Consider the following 26,800-nt stretch of genomic DNA (forward strand, 5'->3'; position numbering starts at 1 on the left):
AGGCCCTGGTTCAAATTCTCACTCAGCCATGAGGTTCAATGGGTGACATTGCAGCCTTTCAGCCTAATCTACCGCACAGGGTTGTTGTGAGAGTGAAATTGTGGGGCAGGGGGAGTCACGCACACCATCTTGAACTCCCTGGCCAAATAGAAACAAGGTTGGTTGATCTGGTGGTCATTCAGGCTGGGAAGAGCTTGTGAAACCAGCTTTCCTGATCTGGAAGTGGAAACAAAAATAGAAGGAAGCAGATCATTTCAAGGGCCCAGTGGCAGAGCACGCCTGCTTTGCATGCAGAAGGTCCCAGGCTTGGTCCCTGGCATCTCTGCATAGGTTGGGCAAAGGCTTCTGTCTGAAACTCTGGAGAGCCGCTGCCAGTCAACATACACAATACTGTGCTAGATGGACCAGTAGTTAATATAGCAGCTTCCTATCTTCGCTTTCTGGGTTGAATCTTCCTGTAGGTGTGAACGTTGCTGTTACACACAAAGAAGCCCAATGAGATTAACTGAATTTACCTTGTCACGCTCTGAGTGGTGAATCTGCAAAGCCTATATTCCTCTAAGATAGGTGTTTCTGAAGTTGAGAATGGGGATAGTGTGGCATTCAATAGAAGAGAGAGGGGGCTTTTAGGGTGGTTGCTCTTGTTCTGTAGAACAACACTGAGATACAACAGGCACCAGACAAAAATGGAGGCATTTCTTTTCTGACAGGCTTTACCCAGCTGGATAAATAAATCTCTGTTATGGGTGTCTGCTTTGGGCCATTTTGAAATTTCTCTGCTGCTATTTCTTTTATTTCTTTCAGCAGTTTTGTACTGAATTTTGTGCATTGCCTTGAAACATATGCCCAGAAGGCAATAAAATAACAGTAACAGCAGTGATGAGGATGAGGATGAGTGTGAGTATGACTGCAAAGGTCTTGATTCACTAGAGAACCAGGGAATGACCTTGGAACAGCTATAGCACTGCTGAAGCTGGACGTTTACTGTCATCTAATAAATAAGTCCCATGAGTTCAATGGAACTGACTCCCAGGTAAATGTGAATAGGACTACAGTGCAATCCTATACACACACGTGAGAGCCAGGGGGAAAGAGTTAGAGCAGAATATTTCTGCAGCTATGTAAAAATGGGTTTAGAACTTGGTTACCACCATTAAAGGCCTCTTTAAGTGTGAATGCCAAAGTGTGAATCTTAAAGAACGCTCTTACAAATTGTTATTCTGGTGGTGTCTTACTCTATTGAGATCCAACTGAACTTTCCCTGGGGTTAATAATAACCGCTGGCAGTGTAATTCAATGCAAGCAGATATAGGTCATATTTACTGGACATGTCCTAGGGTCATAACATTTGGAAGCTAGTTCTTAATCACATAAAGGAAATGGCATGAACCCTATCGTTGAACCCTTTAACTGTATTATTTTGTTATGTCAGACCAATAATCCCAGCAGATGATTAGAACATGCTATTCTTACAGCGGAAAGGAGACAATAAGCAAGAGGGGGAAGAGACATCTTGTTAATATAAAATTCTGTTATTGTGGATATGATCGAATTAACAAATTATGTCGGTGTTAGAGAACACAGACACACAAAAAGTTTATTGGAAGATGGAGTAACTTCATAATGAATTGGAACTTGGAGGTACAGGATTTCCTGCCACCATTTGCAGTACTGGGTGCAATCCAGAATCTTATGTAAGATTATGATGGTGATGATGATGATTAAATAGTACAGATTCATGTTGATTTATTTGCTGACTGGTGAGAAGGAAACAAAGTATGATTCTTTTAAAATAATATGGACTAATATTGAATTTGTGTATGCTGACTACATTAAGTCTTTATTTTATCGTAAATATGTAAAAGAGAGGTGCGGGACCTGTAGCCCTTCACGCCCTCCAGGCTCCAACTCTCATCAGCTCCAGCCAGCATGGCCAACAGAGAGGAATGATAGTTGTAGGCATGCAACTTCTTGAGGGATGCAGGTTTCCTGTCTCTGGCATCTTAAGAGGAATGTCAGGTAAGGATGGATACCTCTTGTAAGAAAACAAACACAAAACACAACTACATCATCTAAAACCAAACAAAGGATTTCCCCCCTTTCCTCCTTGCTGTGGCTGAGTTGTAGTACAGCAACAAGTAGTCCATTTAGGTTGCTCTCTGACCAAGAATGTGTCTCAGTTGCTTATTTTGGAACACTTGGTAGTCCTCAATTCCCAGAAAGGAAATACTTTAACATGGATTTTGTGTTTAATTTCAGTATAGGTTAGCTTAAATTCTTGACACTTAGGTCAGGAACAGCATATTCTGAAGGAACAGCCCTGGTTTTGGGTGGCATGCTCACTTGCCCTCCCAACAACTTAATTGTTGCTCCCTGCTGGAAAGGAAAGGGCAAGGCAGTGGTGAGGTTGACACAGCGCAAAAGCACCAGCAGAGCCAATTCAGCCCTCCTGGCAGTGCGTTTCTACCATGCCAACTCCCTGTCACCTCCCCACTCTCTTTCCCAGTAAGCAGCAGTGACTCAGCTGTCAGGAGGTCAGGTGGGTGCCACTATCCACTATGGACTAGCCCTAATACATACAGATCTGCTTTAGTGTTTACCTCTCACAGAGCTACAGTTCCCAGTAACCTTAAGAAACAGCAGTTCCCAGGATTCTTTGAGGGAAGCCATGACAATTAAAGTGGCATGACTCTGCTTTAAATGTATGGCATGGATGTAGCCCTGGGAATGCTGGGAGTTGCACCTGGGGTCTTCTACTTACTAAACAGCGGCTGAGTCCTAGTCTTGTCTTTCCTCGCTGTCTCCTGGTTCTGAGCTTTGCAGCATTTGCAGCGCTTCCCTTGGCCTTGAAAGAAGTGGCATATGTGACTGTGAAGGGCAGAGCTTCTTAATTAAGCAGCTGCTGCTTAGCTCCCATGCTCTTAACCCATCTGGGAGCAGGGCCTTTAAGAGCCAGCTGAGAATCTTTCTACAAGGAATTCTGCCCCAGTTTTGGCACCTTCTTGATTAAATGCACGCAAGGCACTGCCCGCTCGACGCCCTTTTTCAGATCATGCCTGCTTGTACAGCTGGCTGCAATCTGGGGCTCCTGCTTGTACAGCCTCTGCAATCTGGGGCTCCAGAAACCGGAACCAGAGAGGCCAGAGGTTGAGAAAGCATTTAAGTCCTGCCCAACCAAATCCTTCATCCAGCAAGACAGAATAATCCCTCTGTAAGCTGGACGCTGCTGCAGGAAGCAACAGACACGTTTGTCCAGTCTGAATCTTGCTCTGGTTGCTCCGCAGATATGTGCAAGACTGAATTTGGTCTGAGGGTGCCAGGACTCAGCATGTAGGACCAAATAAATATCTGGTATATCTAAAGCCTAAAGAGATTTGGACCAGGGCATCTTAAGGGCTGCTTTCATTTGTTCTGCATTTGAGGCCTCTTTCCAGGGGCTGTCGCTGAATGAACATAGAAATCTGCCTTACACCGAGACAGATACCACGGATCCATTTGGCCAATCTGCACTAGGGTATGACACCTCTGGCCTGGGGGCCAAATGCGGCTCTCCAGGCCTCTGTCTGGCCCTTGGAACTCCCTGATACAAGCCTCACCAAGGCCAGTCTACCTATGAGGCAACAGGTGCAGCAGATCCTGATCATAGAATCATAGAATCATAGAGTTGGAAGAGACCACAAGGGCCATCGAGTCCAACCCCCTGCCAAGCAGGAAACACCATCAGAGCACTCCTGACATATGGTTGTCAAGCCTCTGCTTAAAGACCTCCAAAGAAGGAGACTCCACCACACTCCTTGGCAGCAAATTCCACTGTCGAACAGCTCTTACTGTCAGGAAGTTCTTCCTAATGTTTAGGTGGAATCTTCTTTCCTGCAGTTTGGATCCATTGCTCCTTGTCCACTTCTCTGGAGCAGCAGAAAACAACCTTTCTCCCTCCTCTATGTGACATCCTTTTATATATTTGAACATGGCTATCATATCACCCCTTAACCTCCTCTTCTCCAGGCTAAACATGCCCAGCTCCCTTAGCCGTTCCTCATAAGGCATCGTTTCCAGGCCTTTGACCATTTTGGTTGCCCTCCTCTGGACATGTTCCAGTAATGAAAATAGATGTAGTAATGAAAATAGATGTAGATCTTTATGTAGATCTGATGTAGATCTTTATTTCCTCCTTGTTCCTGATGTAGATCTTCACTCACCCCTTCTTCCCTGGGAAGGAGGAGGTGCCATTTTGTGGTTTGCCTCAGGTGCCAAAATATCTTGGGCCAGTCCTGACCCCCGCTGGCCCTACTTTCCACCCTCAATGAGTGGTTTTGCCAGACTGTGGCAAAAACAAGCAAGTTTCTCTTGCTCTGGGTGGATGATTGAGAGGGTTGTATGTATATGCATAGAAACTAGTCTACTGTATCAAGGTAAAATTAATGGTAGTTCCATCCACTTTTGCTGCTGGCCACACCCATAACTCACATATGGCCCATGGAAGGTTGTCCAGCAGGGAGTGAGCCCTCTGGCTGAAACAGGAGCTTGTCCCTGATCTACGCTGACTGTCAGCAGCTCTCCAGGGTTTTAAACAGAGATTCTTCCCCCAACTCTATCTGGAGATGCCAAGGATTGATGGAATCACCTCCCATACACTGTATTATTCTAGGCGTCCAGCCAAGACTTGTCTCTTTCAGAAATCTTTTAGCAAATGTGATCTGGTTTTTATGGGGTCCAATTAGCTCCTGACTTTCATGCTGCCTGGCTGCCTATTTATTGTTCTGTTTTGTTCCACTTTCCCATGGGGGAGTGGAGTTGTTGCTCTGTCCTCTTGCCACTTTTATATACCGTATTTACCAAAGTGTACTGCCTATTTTCCCATTTTTGGATTTTATTCATTGTGTTCTTAGTTTCATCTTGAATTCATTTATTTACAATATTTCTAGCCCACCTTAATGAGCGGTGCCCGTTTTCACCTGGTTTTAATTTTTTGTTTTGAAGCAATTTTTATTATTTTCATTAAACATTGCAAAAAAAAATCAAGACAAAACCACACAAAGGTGTTTTTTCCCCCGTTACAAACCTGTCCCAAGCAAAACACAGTACAGAAGCAGGGAAAGTATCTGCCAAAGCTAATAATTCCATCTTCCCATTGCCCCAAAGTCACAGCCTGTGCAGTCAAGGTCATTTGAGGGTAGCTTCTGATTGCCTTGCATTGAACTTGTGTCAAGGATGACTTGCACACTGTGGAATCTGCACAAGTCTAGCAAGTTGGCAGGAGAGGTATCAACATTTTGCCAGGCATAACTCCTTTCCTATTACACTAATTAGAATGTGGTCTGAGTCATATAACTGATTTTAGCTTGGACTGGCGGATTTGTCTTTTTGCTGTTTCTTTTCTCCTCCAATTCGTGAGCAGCCAAGTAGTTTAAGGCTGCAATCCAATATATATAAGCCCTACCAAAAAGCAATGGGGCTTACTTCTGAATTGTTATGTATAGGACTGCCCCGAAACAGAGTGAAATTGCCTCCAGATGTTGTTGGACTCCAATTTCTATCAGCGCTAGCCAGCATGGTGATGATGGAGGCAACCTGGAGGGCACCAGGTTGGCAAAGACAGGCCAGGGTAGTTATACAGACCTTTTCCTCTTCCCTTAGGTACATCAACCATGATTTCAAAATTGATGCTGTTGCATAATGACAAGGTGTTCCATAACCTCATCCCCAGTGCCCCGTACCCTACCCTATAAGGGAAGATAATAACACAATAAAATTCAAAACAGTAACAATTAATTGCATGTATATTCAAAATCCAATTAAAACTAGTTCAGTTAATTCAACAAGATTGATGAAATTGGTTCAGGTTGGTACCAGCTTTTCAAAGTCAGATAGTCATTTACACCTCCAGCATCCTCCTGCTGCACCCTTGCCTCTAGCCCACCTCCCAGGTAACCCCAGGGGGAGGTATCTCCCACTTTGAGAACCACTGTTGTAGAACCTCCATTCCTCCTGCCATCATCATCACCATTTATTAAATATTACTTGTGACCACTGAACACTGTAAGAATGAGGCAAGGGTTTTTTATTTATGGTGAAAGCTTGTGTGGCGATGGCTGTGCCTTCCTTTGCTTTGCAAGCGGAATCCGTGAGCGGGGTTGGTGCCCTCATTTTCCTCAGTTTTTTCCCCCCCTTCCCTTCCTTAGTTAATGCATTTCCACTGTAGGTGTGAATCCTGTCGCCTCTGGTAAAAAGTACAGCCGCCCTCCCACATTCCAGGTAGGGAAAATGAGATGCACAGCACAGTGAGTGACAGAGAGAGACCCTTGTTCCACTTGCATGTCCTTCCTACATTGCCTTCAGTGACCAGGAGCACCACTCTGGACTGGCATTAGGAGCATACAAGCTACAGGCTGTGTGTGTTCTCAGTGGTTCCATAGGAAGTACAGAAGAAACTCAGAATATGACAAGTGAAGGTTCTAATCCAGGCGTGGCAGAACCTCAGGACCAGGGGTGGGACTCTTCCCAGTCCACACCGCCTACCCAGAGGCTATGCACCCTATTCTGACCCTGCTAAAACACTTCTTGAGTATTTTGGCCAGAGTGTAATATATCCTTGAATTGGGATAGTACCTCCTGTTTGCCTGTGTGGAGGATAGAGAAATGGTAGGGTATACGTGGAAACCTCTGCACCAGTTCCTCACTCACTTTGGCCTCTGGCTCTGCCTGTGGCCCCCAGAATGTTGCCTATGAGAGAATGCAGCTCTCTGGCTGAAAAATACTCCCACCCCTGCTCTAACTTAAGAGGATTAGTTGCACCATCCCTGCAGATTAGTTGCACCATCCCTGCAGGACCCCCATCTCCTATGTAAGTCTTTTTGATAGCTAGGCTCTGCTTTTGCAGTCCTGCAGGCACAGGGGAATGCCTTTTTCAAGAGTGCCCTTTGCAGACTTACTGATGTGCCAAACTTAGCTGCTTTTAAGGTGGCAAATGGCAGCAGGCTTTTTAATGTTTGATTTGCCGTTCTTATTGCCGTTCCTCTATCTTATATTGTGGCTTTTAGATGCTGCAGTTTTTGTTTCTTTATATTGTTAATTGTGGGGGGGGTTAATACCTTGCTGGCTTTGATGTTTTTAAATAACAATTTTTTAAAATTGCAATTTGGATTTTACCATTTTCATAGTGTATGCTGCCTCAGCTATATTGGTGAAAAGAGTGGGGGAACCTTTAGTCCTCCAGATGTTGCTGAGCTGCAACTCTCATCAGCCCCAGCAAGCATGGTCAAGGATGATGGGCATTGTAGTCTTGCAACTTCTGCAAGACCAAGGGTTCCCCACACCTGCTTTAAATAATTAGGATTCAGCTTCTTGGGAGCCTCAGCTTAAGAATAATTGTGCAAATTTGGCTGTCTCTTAAATTATTAATATTTGAGAAGGGATGTGGTGGTTTGTTTGTTTAAATGTTATTAAAAGATTTATAAACCACTTTTCAGACTGAAATCATGTGGGGGCCCCAGGAGGGTATCACATGAGCTGTAAGAACAACCACATCTTTCTCTCTCCAAGGAAAGAGAGATGGATCTACCCTCAAAAGGGAGATCCAACCTTGGATGCCCCCATTGAAAGGCTGCAGAAAAGTCCACAACTGGCTTCTCTCCAATGTCAGAGGAAGCATTCTAGGAGTGATTAAGGGGTGTGCCAAGAGGGGCTGTGAATCTACGTATTCTTCTAATAGGCCCCCAACATGCTCCCAGTTTCCAGTGGGAGAGAAATAAATTACTCCAGCTCCAGAGCTGGTGTAGCTTGTCTGCTTGGGGTGATGTGTTGAAGAATTTAGGGTTTGTAAACAAACTGGGGCAAGCATCCCCTCTCCTCCTCTTTTGCATGAAGGAGACAGAAAAAAAATGCTTCTGATTTTTAAACTAACCAGTTTCCCATAATTTCTGAGCTTGTTGGAACTGTTGTTTATTTAACCCAGGGGTAGCCAAGGTGGAGTCCTTCTGGTGTTGTTGGAGTGAGTGAGCAACAACTGGAGGGCACTAGGATGGGGGAAGCTGGTCTAAAGGGTGAGTTTACCCTATAGAGCCTGGTGTGCTGGCTCAGATTCTAGCACCAGAAAGATTCTGGCAAAATATACCTCAAAATACAACCCTCCTCTAACATCCTCATATCCCAGCATAACATCTGAACCAGTCCAGAATGAATCAACTGTGGCTTGCCTTTGAGCAGCTGAATCCTTCATGGGAAATGACTTGTTGAGAAAGCTCTGCAGCCCTCCAGAGTGTCATGTCCTTCACAGAGAACACTTTTATGATCCTTCCTGCACTCGTAGTCTGTATGGATTCCTAGAGGGATTAAGAGCATATTCCAGTTCCATATTGAACTGTGGTGTTGTTCTGCTCAGAGGTGTCTTAAACATCAGTCAAGGACTCAGCCTAGAAATATATATTGCTTGCTGAGGCTCAGCAATGACTCCAAAATGGTTATTATTTCTTATTAAATGGGAGGTGAGTGATTTCTCCTGGATGATTTGCTGTTTTGAACAGAAAGGCAAAAAAGGGGGGGCAGAGGGTTCAGAGAATCATTTTTAGGATTTTATGCTGGTGCCCAGCTGCCTCACCATGACTAATACAGTCTTCGTTGAAGCATGGAAAATGTTCTCAGATTTTCACACAGCAGATGTATCATTGCTGGGTCTCCTTCTTCCTTCAGATCCCTCTTCAAAACCTACCATTTCTGTAGCCTTTGGCTTTACCTGTGTTGTCCTCATCCGCAGCTGAAATGAACCGTAAGTACATAGAAATTTTCTCTGCTTATATTCATCCCTCGTTATCCTCAACTTTCCCAGTCTTCTACTCCCATTTTTGCTTGTCACCCAGTATTTCCTTTCCTTTGTTGTCTCTCCTATTGACTGAAGTGTAAGACTGTCGTAGTGTCCTGACCCATAGCAGTAGCCATCACTGGGGAAAAGTGGTGGTGGGAAAGAGGCGGGACTGGCCAAGTCATCTTTGTGCCTGGATGAGGTCAGGATTCTGAAGGGTGCTGAGTTGGAAAACAGAAGGAAGATTTTCAGGACCCTGGACAGTGATCCTACAGTGAAGAACAAGAGGAGCAAGTTGCCTCAGCAATGGCCTGCAGCACCTTCCACAGCTTTACAGTCTCCCCTGGAGGATCAAGACTGAAGCCACACATTCTGAGAGCACCAACTGACCAGTGCTCTAGTTGGCAGGGCTTGAGGCTGCCATGATATAGTCCTTGGAAGCTGTTCAGAACTTTCTTCATCTTCAGAGGAGTTGGTAGTTCCTTGGCAAAGGTTAATCGTCACAGATCAGGGAGCCATGTGCAGAATCTGTTGCTGACAGGTTTACTGGAAATGAGTTAGGTTCATCTTCTCCTTGGAGCTACTATCGCTTGGGGACCCTTGAGTCATCTGGGGCAATTGTACCTGTGGTAACACATTGCATCCTACAGAACGTCAGAGAGCTGTAACCTAAAAACGTGCATTTTCCACTGTTGCCCCTGTACTATGGACCACCCTTCCATCATTTGCTTCTGATGTATTGTAAAGACTTGACTTTTTGGTCAGGCCTTCCTTGACCCTTAAGGTTGGACCCTGTTGTTGTTATTTACTTGTTTGGATGCCCTGCATTCCTGTTCTTATATGGTTTTTGTACTATGATTTTACTGGTTTTATTTTATTTTCCTTTGTATTTCAGATTGTTTTAAATGTTATACAGCCCTTAGAGGTTTTAAAATATTAAGTGGTGCTTTAAAATTATTAAATAAATAACTGCATTTCGCCAGACCTTTTTAGTTGTTAAATTTGTGTTGATAAAGCTGACCAGTTAATCAACTCAACACTGTGATTCTAGTTGGTCCCCAGGCATAGGCAGCTAATTTAGAACTTTCTGATATTCTGCACCTGTTGTGAATTGATTCAGGAGGACGTATGTTTCTGGGTCACTTCCTGCTTGCCTCCTTTGAGGTTGCCTCAGCTTCCTCTGCCATCAGATTCTAAACAAGTCACTCTTTGTGCCTTCTGTTCCCTTAAATATCATATCATTCCCCAGAGCCCTCCTCTAACACTTCCAATTAATACAACAGAGACCTGTTTTGATAGCTTTGGTGCAATTTTATTTTCAAACACAGCTTCCATGTACTGTGAAGCCAAAGAGCATTTTATAATAAGGAGAGGGTGGGGGTGGGAAGGAAAGCGGCTGCTACAACAAGAAGGTGAGGATTTTTTCATATGGCTTTGGAAACTAATCAGGTTATTGCACAGACAAGACATGAAGCAGGCAAATCTTGAATATGATACGATTTATATCAGCAATAAGATTGCATACTGAGACGAGAAAGGGCCTTGTGAATCCATAAAAATGGAATATTCCTATTCAGGGTTATAGCTAGCTCTGCTCTTTTCCAGGAAACTCCATTCCATCCCCCCTATCCAGTTTTCCATCTTTTGCTCCAACAGCAACTCAGTATTCAGTGTCTACTGAACATGCCCAGTCATCATTGGGTATTAGATTTTTTTTACCAAATAAGATTTTTGAGATTTCTGCAAAACATGAGGTTCCCCCAAGTTTGCTGATATCTCCCTCTTGCATGGATGGCACTATTTTACCTACATAAGGATCCATACTCATCCCTAAACTTTGCAAATAAAGGGAATTGTTGTAATCTGCACTTCTCTGAGCAGTAGGAAGTTCTAAAGATTCAGAGGGTCAGTTTCCTAGTGGAGAGATGAGTACTAGAAACCTGAATTGTTTTTGTAATAACTAGCTGCTGCTTTGTTGAGAAGGGAGAAGGATGCTTTTTCAAGACTAGCTGTGTGTTCTGAAAAACACGTGTTTTTCTGTGTTGCTGACTGCTGCTCTGCTTGTTAGAAACCTACAGTTTGAGCAGGTGGGAAGCAAGCAGAGACATAGACCCTGTGGTCATCTAAAGCAGCACCAGTCTTTCCAAAACAACCTTCATAGCACCTCAGTACTGTTTCTTGCCAGCTAGCAATAAAGTTCAAACTCTCTCCACCAAAAAATAAATAAAACCTATTGCAGACTGGAATATTGTTTTTCATTTTGGGGCCTCGTAATATTTGTGGACGTTAAGTATTTGTGGCTACTCAAATAGTTGTAGGTTAGTTAGTAAGTTTGTGGGCAGCTATTTGTAAGACAGTCTTGTCTTGGGGGTTTTTAATATTCCTGTAAAGAGTGCTAGATTGGGGTATATATGTTGTGTGACTTAGAGGAGGCTGAGTCGACACTGCCCTTGTTGGGGAAATGCCCTTGTTTCCAAGATTCTGACTTTTAGATACCTGCTACTAATGACTTGGCTGCGCAGAGAACGTTTATCCGCCAAGTGCTAAAAGCACAGAAGCCAAACTGATCTCATTATGGGTCTCCATGCAAAGCTGGGCCTCCAGGTTTCTGCAAGCCTGTGGCTGCCTAAGCCATACAAAACCAGCGTGTGGTCAGAGGCAGTGATATTTGGGGAATGCATTGGGGGTACTGACATCTTCTGCTGGAGCAGCTGTATGGAGAATTGCAAATCACAAACAATTACGCCTAACTGCATGGGCTTTGGGCTATGAAAGCTGACACAAAGGCCTTGAATTAAATAGACTGGAAGAGAAACAAAAACCTGATTTAGGCAGCCTGCCTTTTGCACGGCTGGCTGAAGGCTGGGCTACCAGTCTCCTAATCCTTGATTGCAAAGAGCAGTTGGTTTGTGGTCAGCCTCTCATTTATTTTCACTTTCAAATTATTCCATTACATCATTGCATGGTGCCAAAGTATTAAGAGATGAAGGTGGCCTGAGCCCAGGGGGTGGCAAGGATGCCGGTATTTATTTGATTTATGTATATAGCACCAACTCATATAATCCCACTCTACCTAAGGTATTTTTCTTTAAGTTCATTGAGTCTGTTCTGAGTAGGACTAGGACTGGATACATTCCAAAATATTGGGATATCAAAATGAATTCCCACCCAAGCCCACCCTAGAAAAACTGGCAGGTGCCAAGGGCCCCATGTGCCCTCTGCCTTCCAACTGCCAGTGAATGTTGGCAGCAGAAAGCAGGGCCCAGCTGTGAATGCTGAGCCAGCCAAGACAGATATGTGATTTCTCTGTCTGCCTGGGACTTAAAGAGGCAGGGAGACAATTTCTGAGACTGGTTGCTCCCCACACCCTTCCCCAAGAATATTTCATGGCAGGGATGAAGTACCTGTGGCCCTGCAGAGGTTTTGATTGCACTGTGGCCTCCCATCACCCGTGACTAATGATGTGGTGGTTGGCATTCACATTTTAATGTAAACATACCTTCGTCTTACTTCCTAAAAAAAGTGCAAATTTGGAAAGATAGCTGAGATTCATTTCACACATTATCTTTCCAAATTTGCACTTTTTTGAATTTCACAATGCCCAAGCTTAGAGACACAATTCAAATTAGCAGAGGTTTGCTTGAGTCCTGTCCTGCACTGTTTTCCCACTGACTGATAAAAGGAAAGGCAAAGCCTGGTTTTTGCTCCTGAGTTGTATGGAAAGACAGCAAAACAAAACTCTCATCCAAGCAATGAGTCTTGCAAAGATCTGAGCCCTTGTTAATGTACATATTTCACTGCTTGATCAACCTGCCCCTGCCCCCTTTTTTTCCTTCCTCTCTTTTCCCCCCAGATGAAAAGGGCATCCAGCCTTGCAGAAAGGAGGAACTTCAGTGCCTGCTGAACTGCCTGCGTTGCCACTTCAAGAAGAACTGTGGCAAAGACTATGGGTCCATCAAGATCACCTGTTCAAGTGAGTAATCCTTCAGGATATTCTTCAGTGGGATCAGTTATATTCATACTGACCAGGCCAGAGACCTTAGATGGGTCTGGGTGGTTTGGTTGGTACCTCTATAGCTTATTATTATTATTATTATTATTATTATTATTATTATTATTATTCCCTGCCCATCCGCCTGGGTTCCCACAGCCACTCTGGGTGGCTTACAGCATATATAAAAAAATCAGACATTATTGCCATTCATGTAGGTATGCATGTCTACAGTGGTTGGACTACCCTTTGAACACTTTGAAAGAGTTAGCACAGCCCCCCTTGGACCATACAGCTTCAAAACGCTAGGATTGCGTGTCAATAATACCCTCCACTAGGAAAGTTAGCACATTAGAGAGAACTCTTTCTAGGCTAGCCTAACCTTCCCCATAATCTGTTAACTGCAGCTGCCCCTGAGCAGGGAGTTTTTGAGACGGGGGAGCATTTAATTATGTGAACTCAATACTTTCATCATTCTGAAGCCATGCAACATGAAATTTCAAGTTAACCAACTGTGGGCATGATAAAGCACATTGTTCATGTGTTTCTGAGCGCAATTCAAAGTGTTGGTGCTGACCTTTAAAGCCCTAAATGGCCTCGGCCTGGTATTTCCAAAGGAGCAGTTCCACCCTCATCATACAGCCCAGACACTGAGATCCTCCTCTGAGGGTCTTCTGCTGGTTCCCTCACTGCGAGAAGCGAAGTTGCAGCGAACCAGGCAGAGGGCCTTTTCGGTAGTGGCGCCCTCCCTGTGGAACACCCTCCCTTCAGATGTCAAGGAGATAAAGAACTACATAACTTTTAGAAGACATCTGAAGGCAGCCCTGTATTGGGAAGTTTTTAATGTTTGATGTTTTATTATGTTTTGATATATGCAGTAAGCTGCCCAGCGTGGCTGGAGAAACCCAGCCAGATGGGCGAGGTATAAATAATAAAATTCTTATTCTTATTCTTATTCTTAAATGTGTTATTTGGGCAGAGGGTTATTGGGTTGTTGTTTTTATTTTATTTTTATATATTGAGATTTTTTCTGTGAACTGCCCTGAGACCTCCGGGTATAGGGTGGTATATAAATTCAATAAATAAATAAAATAAATGTGTGGTGACATTTTGCTGGGTGCCATCTCTCACTCCACTGCTGGTGTGGCTGGGCATGACACCTTTTTTTAACCTATTGTTTTGTGCAAATCTGACATATCAGACAACTTGGCCACCTGCACAAATGAACAAACACCTGCATTCATGCCCACAGTGGACCTCAGATTTCCTGAAATAAGGGAATGTGGGTAAATACTAATTAAGGGGAAAGGACAACACACAGTACAAATACATCCCATCAAGCGCTTCCCAATGGATGGAAAAGTGTGAGTTCAATTGCCCCAATTTGGACAGGGATAGTAACCTCTAGGATAGATTACTGTAATGTAGTCTACTTGTGGCTACCTTTGCAGATGCCTTGGATAATGCAGTTGGTGCAGAATTCAGTGGCCAGGTTGCTCACCTGGGTAAGACACTGACCCTGGCCTGACTGCACTGGCTTCCAGTCAGTTTCCAGAATCAATTCAATGTGCTGGGATCACCTATGAACTGACCTGGACCCTGGAATAGTTATCAGAAGCCCCCACAGGAGGTCCGGAGGGAGGCAACACAAAAACGGGCTTTTCCGTAGTGGTTCCCCACTTGTGAAATGCTCTCCCCGGGGAGGCTGGCCTGACGTTTTTGTTAACATATTGTTAGACACTAGGCAAAACATTGATTTTTTTATCAGGCCATTGACTTTGAATTATCTATGGCCCTTTTGCTTGGGTGGGATGTTTTAATCTAGTTTTTAACAAATATAATTGTCTTTTAGATTTTTCTTTTTATGCATCTATGTATGGGTTTGTTTTTTGCTTGAAATATCCCTACCATTGACAGGAAGACAGAATTCAGTATGGAGTGTGCATGGCTTCAGCAAGACAGCAGATGTCAGCTGAATCCTCCATGTGCTACTCACAAGTAAACTCTTTACTGCATAATGAGTCAGGCACTTTTGTAATAGGATCAATTAATGGTATCTGCAACCAGCTGGCAATTTTAGAGAGCACAACATTGACTGACTGGGATTCCGTTCACATCCGTAAAAGCACATTGCATGCCAATTCCTTCCCTATTGTATTACTCCTCCCCACTCCATCCTTCCTAATTCTAACATTTGTTCTGTGCACTTAAGAAAAGAGCGTACTTAAGGGCGAAACTGCATGAGATGTTTAATGTGTCTCTGCAATTATCATGCACCCAGGATGGGGATGTAATGTAAATTGCTTCAAATGGAAGGCAGCTGATAATTATCAGGATCTCTACAGGGGAGGGGCAATGCAATCTTTTCCAGCAGCCAGTTTAAGGAAATCCCTCATCTGATCCTGATATTTGCATTGGGAGGAAGTCCTTCATTGGCCATTTCTGGAACTAACAATGCCAACTAACAATGTGGGCTTTCAGGAAGAGATTTCCTGGTTATGTGAGTCCACCCTTTCAGGAGTTATGTCAGCAGGTCTTAGACCCGAAGGTTTCCTCGATGGGTGGATGGCCAAACTCTGCTCACATATTCCAACACTTGGGCAAGTCCCATTCTATCTGCCTCACTTCCTTCTGTTAGAACCAACCTACAGGTTCAGGGAAAGCAAAATGCAGTCCTGGAACTATAATGCTTTCAGAAGTTAGGGGTGGCATGTTTAAATAATTGCATGTTTTCATTTACCTGGTTTGCAAAGTATTTTGCTAGTGCAGTGTGGTGCTTAGGAACATAGGAAACTGCGTTATACTGAGTGAGACCATTGGTCCACCTAGCCCCATATTGTCTGCACTGACTGGCAGTGGCTCTCCGGGATTTTAGATAGGGTTCTTTCCCAGCCATACCTGGAGATGCAAGGGATTGAACCTTCTGTATACAATGCAGATGCTCCACCCATGAGCTATGGCCATTCCCCATATAGCACTTTGGAGTGGAGACCTGAGTTCAAATCCTCATGTAGACTTGGAGCTGATTGAATGAGCTTGGACTCATTACTTTCTCTCAGCCTAGACTCCCTTACAGGGGTGCTAAAGGCTTAAGGTCCCACCCTTGTTGGCCTTGTTGTTTTCAGATATTCCAATTGGTTAGTACCAGGGACAGAGGCTTTTTTGTGCTGGCCCTGTGATTCTGGAACTCTCCCAGAGAAGTCCTCCCATTTTTAGACTGGTGCTGAACATTTCTTTTAAACTCTGGGAGGCGTTTTATAATTGTCTTGTGCTGTTTTAAATGATTTTGCTAAATTTTGTATTGCTATACTTTGTATTTCTTTATCTGTAATAAGTGTGTTTTATTATGTTTTATATCTTTGTAAGTACAGTGGTACCTCAGGTTACAAACACTTCGGGTTACAGACTCCACTAACCGCTAACTGTTCAGGATGAGAACAGAAATTGCATGGCAGCAGCGGAAGGCCCCATTAACTAAAGTGGTACCTCAGGTTAAGAACAGTTTCAGGTTAAGAACGGACCTTCAGAACGAATTAAGTACGTAACCAGAGGTACCACTGTAATTTTGAAACAAATATTTTGAAATAAAGAACCTTGAACTATTTGCACAACATGTAAGAAATTATGTAATTCATTATCACAAGATGCGATGAAGGGCAGTAGTTTACAGGACTTCTTAAAATCATGGAAGGATTTTTCAGGGAAAGGGTCATGGCTCAGAGAAAGAGTGGTTACTTTGTATGCCACACAGATCAGGAACTGTCCAGTAAGTCAAAATTCAGGAGATTTAGAACAGGGGTGCTGTCCAAGAGGGAACAGAGGCAAGAAGAGATGTTGCTTCCACACTGGTTTGTCTTTATTTGAGCAGCTTAATGGTTGATGTGGCGCCCCACCACTTCTTGACTTGTAATCAGGGCCCTTATGCAGAGCACTTGAAGAATCGAGCATCCTATTCACAAGAGGAGTTCAGGGAGTGTCCTGCTGTTAACGGGCCTTGTACTTCCATACAGACATGCCACTGTGTCTGTGCTTGAGGTCTTAATGAGGAGGTAAAACCAGTCAGAGTGCATTGGTTCCTCCTGACCTGCAGCTTCTTTGATGTTAGTTATCTTTCAAGGTGAGTTATTAATCTCCACTGACTCCTGTGCTGGATCTTCCTCTTTTGCTGAGGTCTCACACGCTTCAAGGCTGGTCCTGCCAGGGGACATGGTGGGACATGACCATTTGCTAAACAGAACCTCTGCGTATGGGGGCTTTATATACAGTAGCTGAATACCACCTTCTGGGAAGTGGGTCATGGAAGTGATGATCCCACTTCCACGGCCCACTTAAGAGGATGATGCTCTCAAGCATCATCTGGTTGGCTGCTGAACTGAATGCTAGCCTACAGTGGCTGCCAACCTTTTTTCTATAAAGAACATTTCCTCAGAGGTAATGTCAGTCTGCATGCTGACTGTGGGTGGGGCCAAAGTCAGGGGTGAATGGGGCTTCTCCCTTCTTCTTTTTCTGCTCCCCATCTCTGTCTCCCTCTTCCTCCCCACTGAGCAATCTGCTGCAAGAGGGACAGATTGCTCTTGCTGGATGACTGGTCTCTTGCAGGGGGCTTTTGTAATTAGGTCCTAGGGTTGCTGACTGCACCTTTGTCTGATCCAGCATAGCATTTCACACTTCCTTCTTACACACACATGTCTTCTCAGAAGCATGATTCACTTTGAATTTGCTAAGCCAATCTATCATATTGCTCTGTGGATATTTTCTGTATAGGCTGGAGGACAACTCATGCTTTCAAATGCCTTCACTTTAATATGAGCATGTCTTCCGTGTCTGCCTTTGCCCCTCTCTGAGAATGCATTCATACATGGATGACTCAAAGAATGAATAGGTTTTCCCAATATGCCAAGACATCTGGGAGACATTGGGTGGGTGGGTGTCCATGGGAGAAAGAGACATTGCCAGGAGAAGGATGTTGGCAGTGCATCACCGCAGCTGAGATCGGAAGCAATTTCCAAATTACCCCCGGTCTGCTGAGTCATTAACGCCTTAACCTAATATCCTGTATTCATTTATTTAATGGCCAGATGAAAGGAAGTGATGGAGAGCATTTTGTTCCGGCTTTTCAAGGAAGCCAGATGACCACAGTGTCTGCCGAGGAAGAAGTCAGCTGCTACAATGGGAGCGGTTCAGGAAGGCGAAATTGGCAAGGCGATTCATTAGATGGAAATGGAATGCTAACAGCGAGTTTAAGAAATGACGATGCTGATGATGATAATGATGGGGCAGTGCTACTCTCTAAACAAAGTCTTAGGAAAGATGAGACTTCTCTATACTTCTTTATTTTGCACACATACAATTTCCTGCCAAATACTATAAATAACCCACATAGGAAAACCTTGATTCCCCTCTCCTCCTGCCAGTTGCCCAGGGTTGTAGTCACTGTTGGTTCTACTCTCAGCAGACTCTTAAAATTAATAGCCATGGTTAACTTAGGTCTATTGTTTTCAATGGGTGTCTTCTGAACAGAACGTAATTGGGTACAGCCAAGTGTCTTGCTACCAGTGGACCCAACTTTGGGAGGAGAACGGTTAAGTGGTAGTTTATCTTCTACTGACTTCTTGGAGCAGCCTTCCCCAATCTGTAGCCCTTTAGACTACAACTCCCATCAGCACCTGTCAGTGCAACCTCTCTCCCTATGTCAGTGCATGATGGGCATATGAACACATGGTTTTGAAAGCAAAATTTGACTGTAGCATTGGCTTCAGTTAGTAGTGGTGCCCACCCTTTGAAATGCCCTCCCATCAGATGTTAAGGATATAACATTTAGGAAACATCTGAAGGTAGCCCTGTATAGGGAAGTGTTTTAAGGTTTAAGGTTTTATTTATTTATATTTGTTGGAAGCTGCCCAGATTGGCTGGGACAACCCAGTCAGATGGGTGGGGTGAAAATAAATTACCGTATTTTTCGCCCTATAGGACACACTTTTTCCCATCCAAAAATGAAGGGGAAATGTGTGTGCGTCCTATGGTGCGAATGCAGGCTTTTGCTGAAGCCTGGAGAGCAAGAGGGGTCAGTGCACACCGACCCCTCTCACTCTCCAGGCTTCGCGCAGCTCTGCGCAGCCCTCGGGAGCCTGGCGCGAAGTTGCGCCGGGCTCCCGACGGCTGCGTAGAGCTGCCTGCAGCCCCGGGCTTCACGCAGCTCCGCGCAACCCTAGAGAGCCCGGCATGAAGTATACTAAAAATATTAAAAATTCGTGATTTTCTGCTCTACCATATTGAGGTTTTGCCTCTTCTTCTGCTTCCTCTGGTGTTTGGTGCCACCAGGACCAGCCCTATCACTAGGCAGAATGAGGCACTTTCCTCAGGCAGCAGATGCTGAGGGGCAGGAAGCAGCAACAAGTATTGAAGAAGAGAGCTATATGTGCTGTGCAGCCTGCCCCACATCCCCTCAACCAGGAGTAGGGAATCTTCTTTAGCCCAAGAGCCACCTTCCCTTCTGTGCAAATTTCAGGGCGGGCAGGACCAGAGGCAAGATTGACTAGAGCAATAATTGTGGCTTTTGAATAGTGGCTATCTTCCATCTGGGCAGGCAAGAAGCATTATCAGTCCAAAGACACATTCCAGCCAAGCAAAAACATTCAAGGAGGGTGCAATGCAGGGCTGGTGAAGGGTGTGGCTCAAACGGCCTGAGGTGAGAGGTCTGGAGGGCCTCATTTGACACCTAGGCCTCAGCTTCCCTCTCTCTGCCCTATACTCGCCAGCAACAGACAAGAATGTCAGCCCCTTACAAGAGCTGAAATAAGATTTAACTGCCATTCCTTTCTTTGCCTCAGGCAGTGAACTGTCTTGAGCTGACCCTGGGTGCTTCCTTTCCACCACCACTTCCCTTTCAGAACAACTAGGGGACCCTGCTTCCCCTGTTTGCCCTCAGCCTTGCCAACCAGCTTTTATTCAGAGATTTTCAGTGGTTCGATAAACTCCTTTGGGAGATTCCATGTGAGAAGGGGTGATTTGAGAAAACTCCTTGCTGGAACAGGCAAATGTATTTGGGGAGGGAGGAAAAAGATGTATCTTGTCAAAAAAGACAGCGTGCATTAAATTCAATATATTCTGGGGGGGTCACACCGGTTGAAAAATTCTCTGCCCTTTTGCTTTATTGTCTTTTGGTGCTGCTCCGCTTTCCCTTTCATTTAGAATTTAGCTAAAAAAAGAAACATGAAGACAAGAAAACAGAGATCTCTTGTAAGATCTCTTATTGTAATTGTTTCAATATCCATGTTTTATTAATTGTTTATATGGCCAAAACGGTATCACCCACACAGAAGAGGAAGAGATCAGTAGGCTTGGGGGAATCAAAAGTTTGCAAAAGTACAACATCATATTTTGGGGGTGGGATAAGCCTAGTAAGGAACAAGCATGCTCATAACATTTTGCTGTAGAACCCATTTGTTTGTCTATTTTTTAAATGTGATTTTCTTCATCTGCACTGAATTCATTATGGTGCAAGCATAGCCCAGAGTGACTAGCTCAAGGTCATCCATTAAGCCTCACAGCTGATCAGGGACCTGAATATAATTCTCCCCACTGCACGTCCTTGCAATCTATCCACTTTAACAAGGCTAACCATTGTCGTGCTCTCCATGCATTTTGTGCTACAACTCCCATCATCCCTGATTATTGGCCATGCTGGCTAGGAATGATGGGAGATGTAGCCCACAACATCTGAAGCACACCATCTTAGCAACCCCTGCACTACACCCTTACAGGGGACAAGAAAAAAGAAGCAATGGCTCGGAAATTCTTCTGGCTCTTCATATGAATTCTGGTTGGTTGCTTCCTAGATTGCCAGAAGCTGCCTGTATTAATTTTCCACGGTAACAAGATTCCAACTTGCTTGTCTCAGTCTATGTACAGAGAACCTCAACAGGAGCATTTCCTAGAATGGCCCTTGAGTCACTGTTAATTAGAAGTGAACATTTTATCCCAGCCATCTTCAAGTTGATCACTCTTATCTTTTCATTAAGCATTTGATTACAAAGTGGAGGCTGAAATTGCAGTTGAGCAGAGAACTTATTGATGCATAGCAGATGCGAAGGTGAATTTCAAAAGGACCCTCGGGTGCTAAACAGAGCAAGCATAAATGAACAATGCAGCCAATAACCCTGACAAAAACAAATAGGAAGGGCCTAGATTTGTCAAGTGGCATCAGCTCACATAGCATATGATCACGCCTGTGAAGTGGGGACTGCCCTTATTTAGTCGTCAATCAGTGTCACAATTCCCTGCATGGGAATTCATGTGCAGAAGCTAAGAATGTGGCTATGGAGGTAGAACTTATCCTGAAAAACAGGAAGTTGTTGTGATCATATCTGAAAAGATGATGCAGGATTGACTGCATGATCCTCCATTGTGGCTTGTAATAATTTTTGCCCTTCCCAGTGTGCTTTTGCTGTTTGTCACATATACAGTAGCCACTTTATATGTGGCATTAGCTTCCCTTATACTAGAAAATGTGGTCGTCTCATGCAGGGGTCGGCAAAGTTTTTGTGGCTTGGGCTGGTTCACTGTCCCGCAAACCCTGCGGTGGGCCGAAGTGCGCGCGTGTGCACGCATGCGCAAATGCTGTTTCCGGCGCTCCTTCAGGTAAGGAGGAGGCGTGCGCAGCTTCCCATTGGCTGCAGGAGTTTCCTGCAGCTAATGGGAAGCTGGCCAGCATTGCGGATTGCGGTCCCCACTCTGCCCTGTGCCAGTTTAGTGCGGCACACAGGAGCCAACTGAGCAGGCGGCGGGGGTCCATGGGCCAGTTAAACGACCCCCATGGGCCACTTGTGGCCCCTGGACCTTAGGTTGCTGACCCCTGGTCTCATGCCTATCAACAGAGCAGTTCACTGACGACCAATCCATTTCTGGACCCAACTCAAGGTGTTGGTTTTGACTAATACAGCCCTGCATGACTTGGGAACCCCACTACCTAAAGGATAGCCTCTTCCTATATGTATCTTGTACCCCCTAAATCAATAATAGAAGCCCTCCTTCAAGTGCCCCCTCGCTCTGTCGGGTGGCTACAAGGAACAGGACCTTCCTGGTTGTGGCCTCTCAGCTATGGAATGCGCTCTCTCGGAACCTTCTTGCATCTACATTAATATATTTTTGGCACCAGACAACAACTTTTTGTTGTTGTTCACCCTGTCTTTATAGGGTGAACATATTGCTTTAGGGTGAACATACTGTTCCAATTTTGTGGTATTTCTAGTTCAGTATTGAAATAGCGTATTTTTCGCTCTATAACACGCACCCGACTATAACACGCACATAGTTTTTAGAGGAGGAAAACAAGAAAAAATATATATTCTAAACGAAACAGTGGATGTATGATTTTTGTGGTTCATGCTGTGGCCACAAACATGTGATCTGATGGTGAGTTTGGGGTAGCCCAATGCAAAAATCCTGGGGATCCATGCTTTGTAACCACGTTTTTGCACCACTGTGGCCCCAGGCTGTTTCAAAGCGAGCCACGGAGGAGGGAAGGAAGGGGAACCATGGATCCTCTGCTCACAACTGCAGCAGATTCCCCCCGCCATCCGTAGGCATTCGCTCCATAACACGCATAGACATTTCCCCTTACTTTCTAGGAGGAAAAAAGTGAGTGTTATGGAGCAAAAAATACGGTAATTTTATTCCCTGTCAGTTGAATTGCTTTGTGTATCCGCTCTCGTGTTTTTATGACAGCTAATGTGTTTTAGAGTTGTGTTGCAGTGCCTCAGGTATTGGTTTTGTTGCACAGTGGGTTGTATTTTTTAAAAAAAATTGTTCAGCTTTAGTTTTCATCTGCCTGTTGTTCAGAGAGTATGGCTGAAGCCTTCCCCAACCTTGTGCCCTCCAAATGTTCTGGACCACAACTCCCATCAGCAAAAAGAACTGTCCTGGCTGCCAGTTGCCCTCCTTCTGTGTATCATCAGGCTCTGGGAAAGAAAGTGTGATGTGGGGGTCACAGTGCAGTGTGGTCCATCCAGCCCTGCCCCCTGTGATGCTCCTCAAGGTCTGCATTCTACAAATGTTGAATGCAGCTCTGTGTGCATCCACATGTTTGTGGGTAGAGTTTGTCCATCTGAGGAGGGACTCTAATTGTGCAGAGTCCTTGCTTGCATTGTGGAACATCCATATGTGCATAGAATTCCTTCAAACCATCCTTTGAACATCCAGGTGATAGGAGAACATTGTGATCTGTGCTAGACTAGAGTCCCCCGCAAGCCTGCTCCATGTGTTCATTCAGCTTGTGGAGGGGTTCATGTAGAAATCCCTTCTCTGATATCTCTCTCGATCTCTCTCTCTCTGAGGGTACAATTTTTTTCTTCGGAATTTAGGGGTGAGCTTATCCAAGAGATATCTTTGTATCTCCTCCTCTTCACATTGTTTTGTTTAAAATCTAGCATTCTGAAGAACTTGAAAACTGGCTTTGCTGACTCGGGGCACCAGTCACTAAAAATGGATTATTACGCTCTTTAGCCGCTCAGCTGTTTTGATGGGGTTTGTGCAAGCGAACTCCCCAGTGGATTGAGCCCAAGAGAAAATCCAAAGTAATTTAGATCACACAAAATGAAGGTTATTTGGGTTATCTGGTGATGAAAATTAATAAATGATGAGGTAAAGCATAAACCTTTTAACCTCTGAAGCTCAGCGAAGGGAGAAATAACTTCAGACGTCTACTTAAACCCTCACAGCGATATTAGATGGGGTTTTGAAATTTTTATGGAATGTACACCAACCAAAATTGTACTATAAACAGAGACCAAGATAAAGGGTAGAATGCAATAAATAGCACTCAGTGAAACTGCTGAAACACTATCCTTACCTCAACCATGACATTCATTTTATTTATTTAAAAGCATTTATAAACCGCTTAATGTTAAAAAAAAAAATTACATGGTTATAGTTGAAAAAACAAACAATGTGTCATTAAAACATTAAAACAAAAACATAACCCAAAGCCAATAAAAGAGCAGTATAGAAATGCATAAAAACAAATAAAAGGGATATAATAGAGGACTCAGACACATGACACAGGATATGAACTTATGAGTTGGGGAATACATGGGCAAAAATTGCATATCAGCTTTCTCTCTCTAATTTCATTCATGCAGTATTCATCCAAAGTAATCACTTCTTAGCTAAATGAAACAAACACAGTACTACTTCAAAGGGCCAAGAGCAACTTAATATGGAAAAATAAAGCTCCAGAATATTTGCCAAAGTACATCCTACGCCATAGAGAGATAAGATCAGGAATGTACTTTGGCACAATAATACAACACAGCTTTAACTTCTGAAAAATTGGGGAAAGGAATTAGATAGAACAGCATATCAAAAACATGAGCATGCATCACAGGGGCTTCTTGTAGGTTTGTGGTCAAGCGGTTTGTTCGGGTTTGTTGGTTTGCCACTGAGGAAGGCTATTTGGTAGAAATGCATCTGGCTATGGAAGACTGACTGTAGCAGATACCTGTCTAGCGCTAACTGTGTATGTTGTTCCACCCCAGGGTGTACGGATTGGTCTGAAAACAATAAAGCATGTTTAGTATGCACATCTAATAATATATTCACATTCATCCATTGGCTGTTGTGTATTGTGAATGGTGATGTAACCATTGACTGCTGTTGGCTTATGTCACTCTTTCTGGCTTGCATGTTCCTACCCATAATACTATTCCATTTCTACATCAACCTGCAATTGCTTAATCATCTCAAAATGTTTAAATGCAGATTTTAAAGGTGTTTAAACATTTAACCTAAGAACATAAGAGGAACTTGCTGGATCAGACCAATGGGATCTTGTCCAGAATCCTGTTTTCACAGTGGCCAACCAGATGCCTGTGGGAAACCCACAAGGAAGATTTGAGAAAAGGAGACCTCTCCCCTCCTGTGGTTTCCAGCAGCTGGTATTCAGAAGCATTTCTGCATCCAAGTGCACATTCGGAGAAGTGCAAAATCCAGTGGACAGCTGAATTCTGATCTGCACATTAGCCCAGAAATTACAGATCAGACCATTCCATTTAGGAGTCCACGTATATCAAATTCCTGAAGCATTCCTCCTCCCAGCAGACTTCTGATTTTGTGTCAGGTGCTATTGAACACAAATTCTTCCTGCACATCCATGGAATAATTCATTTGAAGACTAAGTGCCATCCACACTGTTGGAGGTTAAGGCTACCGGTCAAGATTGTTAAATGCAATCTCCAGGATTACAAGCAACTGAAGACCAGCTTCTAAAGAACTATTGTGAGAGAGGGGGGTCTATTACCTGCACATCTTCCTTGAGGCCTCTGGTTGTCCATTGATCCTATAACAAGGAAGTTCAATCTTCAGTTATGGATCAGGGAGAAAACTTCCTGCTGGTTTCCCCCTTTACAGAGCAGATCTTGTTTCAGCATGCAGGTTGTGGCAGCAACGTTACGGGTAACAATATGTGCATCTTGGTGTATAGATGATTAATCAAAGTTGTAATGAAAGCTGGTGACAATCTGCTTTCCACATTAATGTTGGCTTGGTAACGCATCACAGTAACAGCCTGTGATAAGATGTGTTTGTGTGTATTTATATATATGTGAAACAAGTAGAGCAGGTTTGTTAGAATGGTTGACTTGCTTATTTTTGGTGCTCACATATTTTTAGAACAAAACGAGTCAGAGTCGGGGGGGGACGCAACGGTGTGCCACTGCAGTGAGTCAGGATGACATTTTGCACATCACAGACACTACCCAGTTTCAACATTGGTAAAAATATTTAAAGAAACTGTCATGTCAGCGCTAGAGAGGAAATATTACATTTATCCTCCCAGCATGCAGCTTGGTGGAGGAGGGGAAGCTGGCACCCTTAGTACATCAAATGGGGGCAATATAGTTGTATAAGGAATGCAGAGAGGACATGTATAGGGGGCACAGCTGAAAATCATTTGGTGAGATTTGCCATGCCCCAGTCTTCAGACATCTCAGATAGTAAATATAAGGCAGAGGGGACCTCTTACCTGGAGTTTTTATCGGCCATCCATTCTTTGCTTTTGGATTTCTCTGAACTGCATGGTTTCTGTTACTCATTGTACCAGAGGCTTTGCTACAAAGAGTTTTAGGCAATAGATCTGGAATAGAGAATCTTCCTCGGCTCAAGTATCACATTCCTTTCTGGATGCCACATGTTAGCAGCGGGCAAAGGAAAGACTGGGCAGAGCAACAAGCACATTCCCCCCCCCCCCTAAAGTAGGCTAGTGTATCCATACACAGATTGACATAGCCCTCTCTATCCTCCATCCAGACAAGCAGGAGGCATGACCAGAACTCAGTGACACATTCCAGCCTGGCCAAAGCACTCAGGGAGCCAGGCAGGGCCTGGAAAGAGTCCTGGGAGCCAGAGACAGACACCTGAAGGGCTACATTTGGCCCCTGGGCTTTAGATCCCCCACCTTCTGCAATAGATGCTCAAGGTGTTTTTTCTTCAAAGTGAACGGTGAATAAATTAGCAGTGCTGTTCTGCCTCTCCTTCATCCTTTAATCAATTTGAATTTTTGTTTTACTGTGAGACTTTACAGTTGAACATGCAGCAAACACAGCATGAGAATTTTACTGACGAGCCAAGGATTTATTCCTTGCTGCAGAGCCTAATAAATAGTGAATAATCGCTTTCTTTTTTAAAAAAGATAGGTGCACTAGCAAAGCGTGCTGAGGAACACATTGTTCACTGACGACGTCCCATCTTTTATGCAGCAGAGTAGCAAAACGCCATTCAGTGCCAGAGTCAGAGGAAATGAGGCCATAACTAATGTCGCCAGCGATCATTATGACAGGGGTCATAAATTCATACATGATCCTTCCTGTCTCATTTTGCAGACTTCATAAAAAAAAACCTGTAACACTTTGGGTAGATTTTATTTCTCTTTGGTAGCTGGGTTTTTGTTTTAGAGTGGGACTTTTTCAAACCAATGTGTATGTGATTTCGAAAGTAAACAGAGATCTTTGAGGTGAGGG

At 44.0% G+C, this 26,800-nt stretch overlaps 1 protein-coding gene across 2 annotated transcripts in view; it reads left to right on the forward strand.

Moving 5' to 3' along the window:
* The window catches only part of BEAN1 (brain expressed associated with NEDD4 1), a 43,667-nt gene that overhangs the window by 5,127 nt on the left and 11,740 nt on the right, over positions 1-26,800 (forward strand). For both annotated transcript variants that reach the window (XM_053399667.1, XM_053399668.1), the window contains exons 2-3: positions 8,689-8,764; positions 12,651-12,770. In XM_053399667.1, coding sequence (XP_053255642.1) covers positions 8,758-8,764; positions 12,651-12,770 — 127 coding nt within the window. In that variant the 5' untranslated portion in view covers positions 8,689-8,757. The remainder of the gene's footprint in view (positions 1-8,688; positions 8,765-12,650; positions 12,771-26,800) is intronic.

Source organism: Podarcis raffonei, chromosome 8 (assembly GCF_027172205.1).
Source record: "Podarcis raffonei isolate rPodRaf1 chromosome 8, rPodRaf1.pri, whole genome shotgun sequence".
Classification (NCBI taxonomy): Eukaryota; Metazoa; Chordata; class Lepidosauria; order Squamata; family Lacertidae; genus Podarcis; species Podarcis raffonei.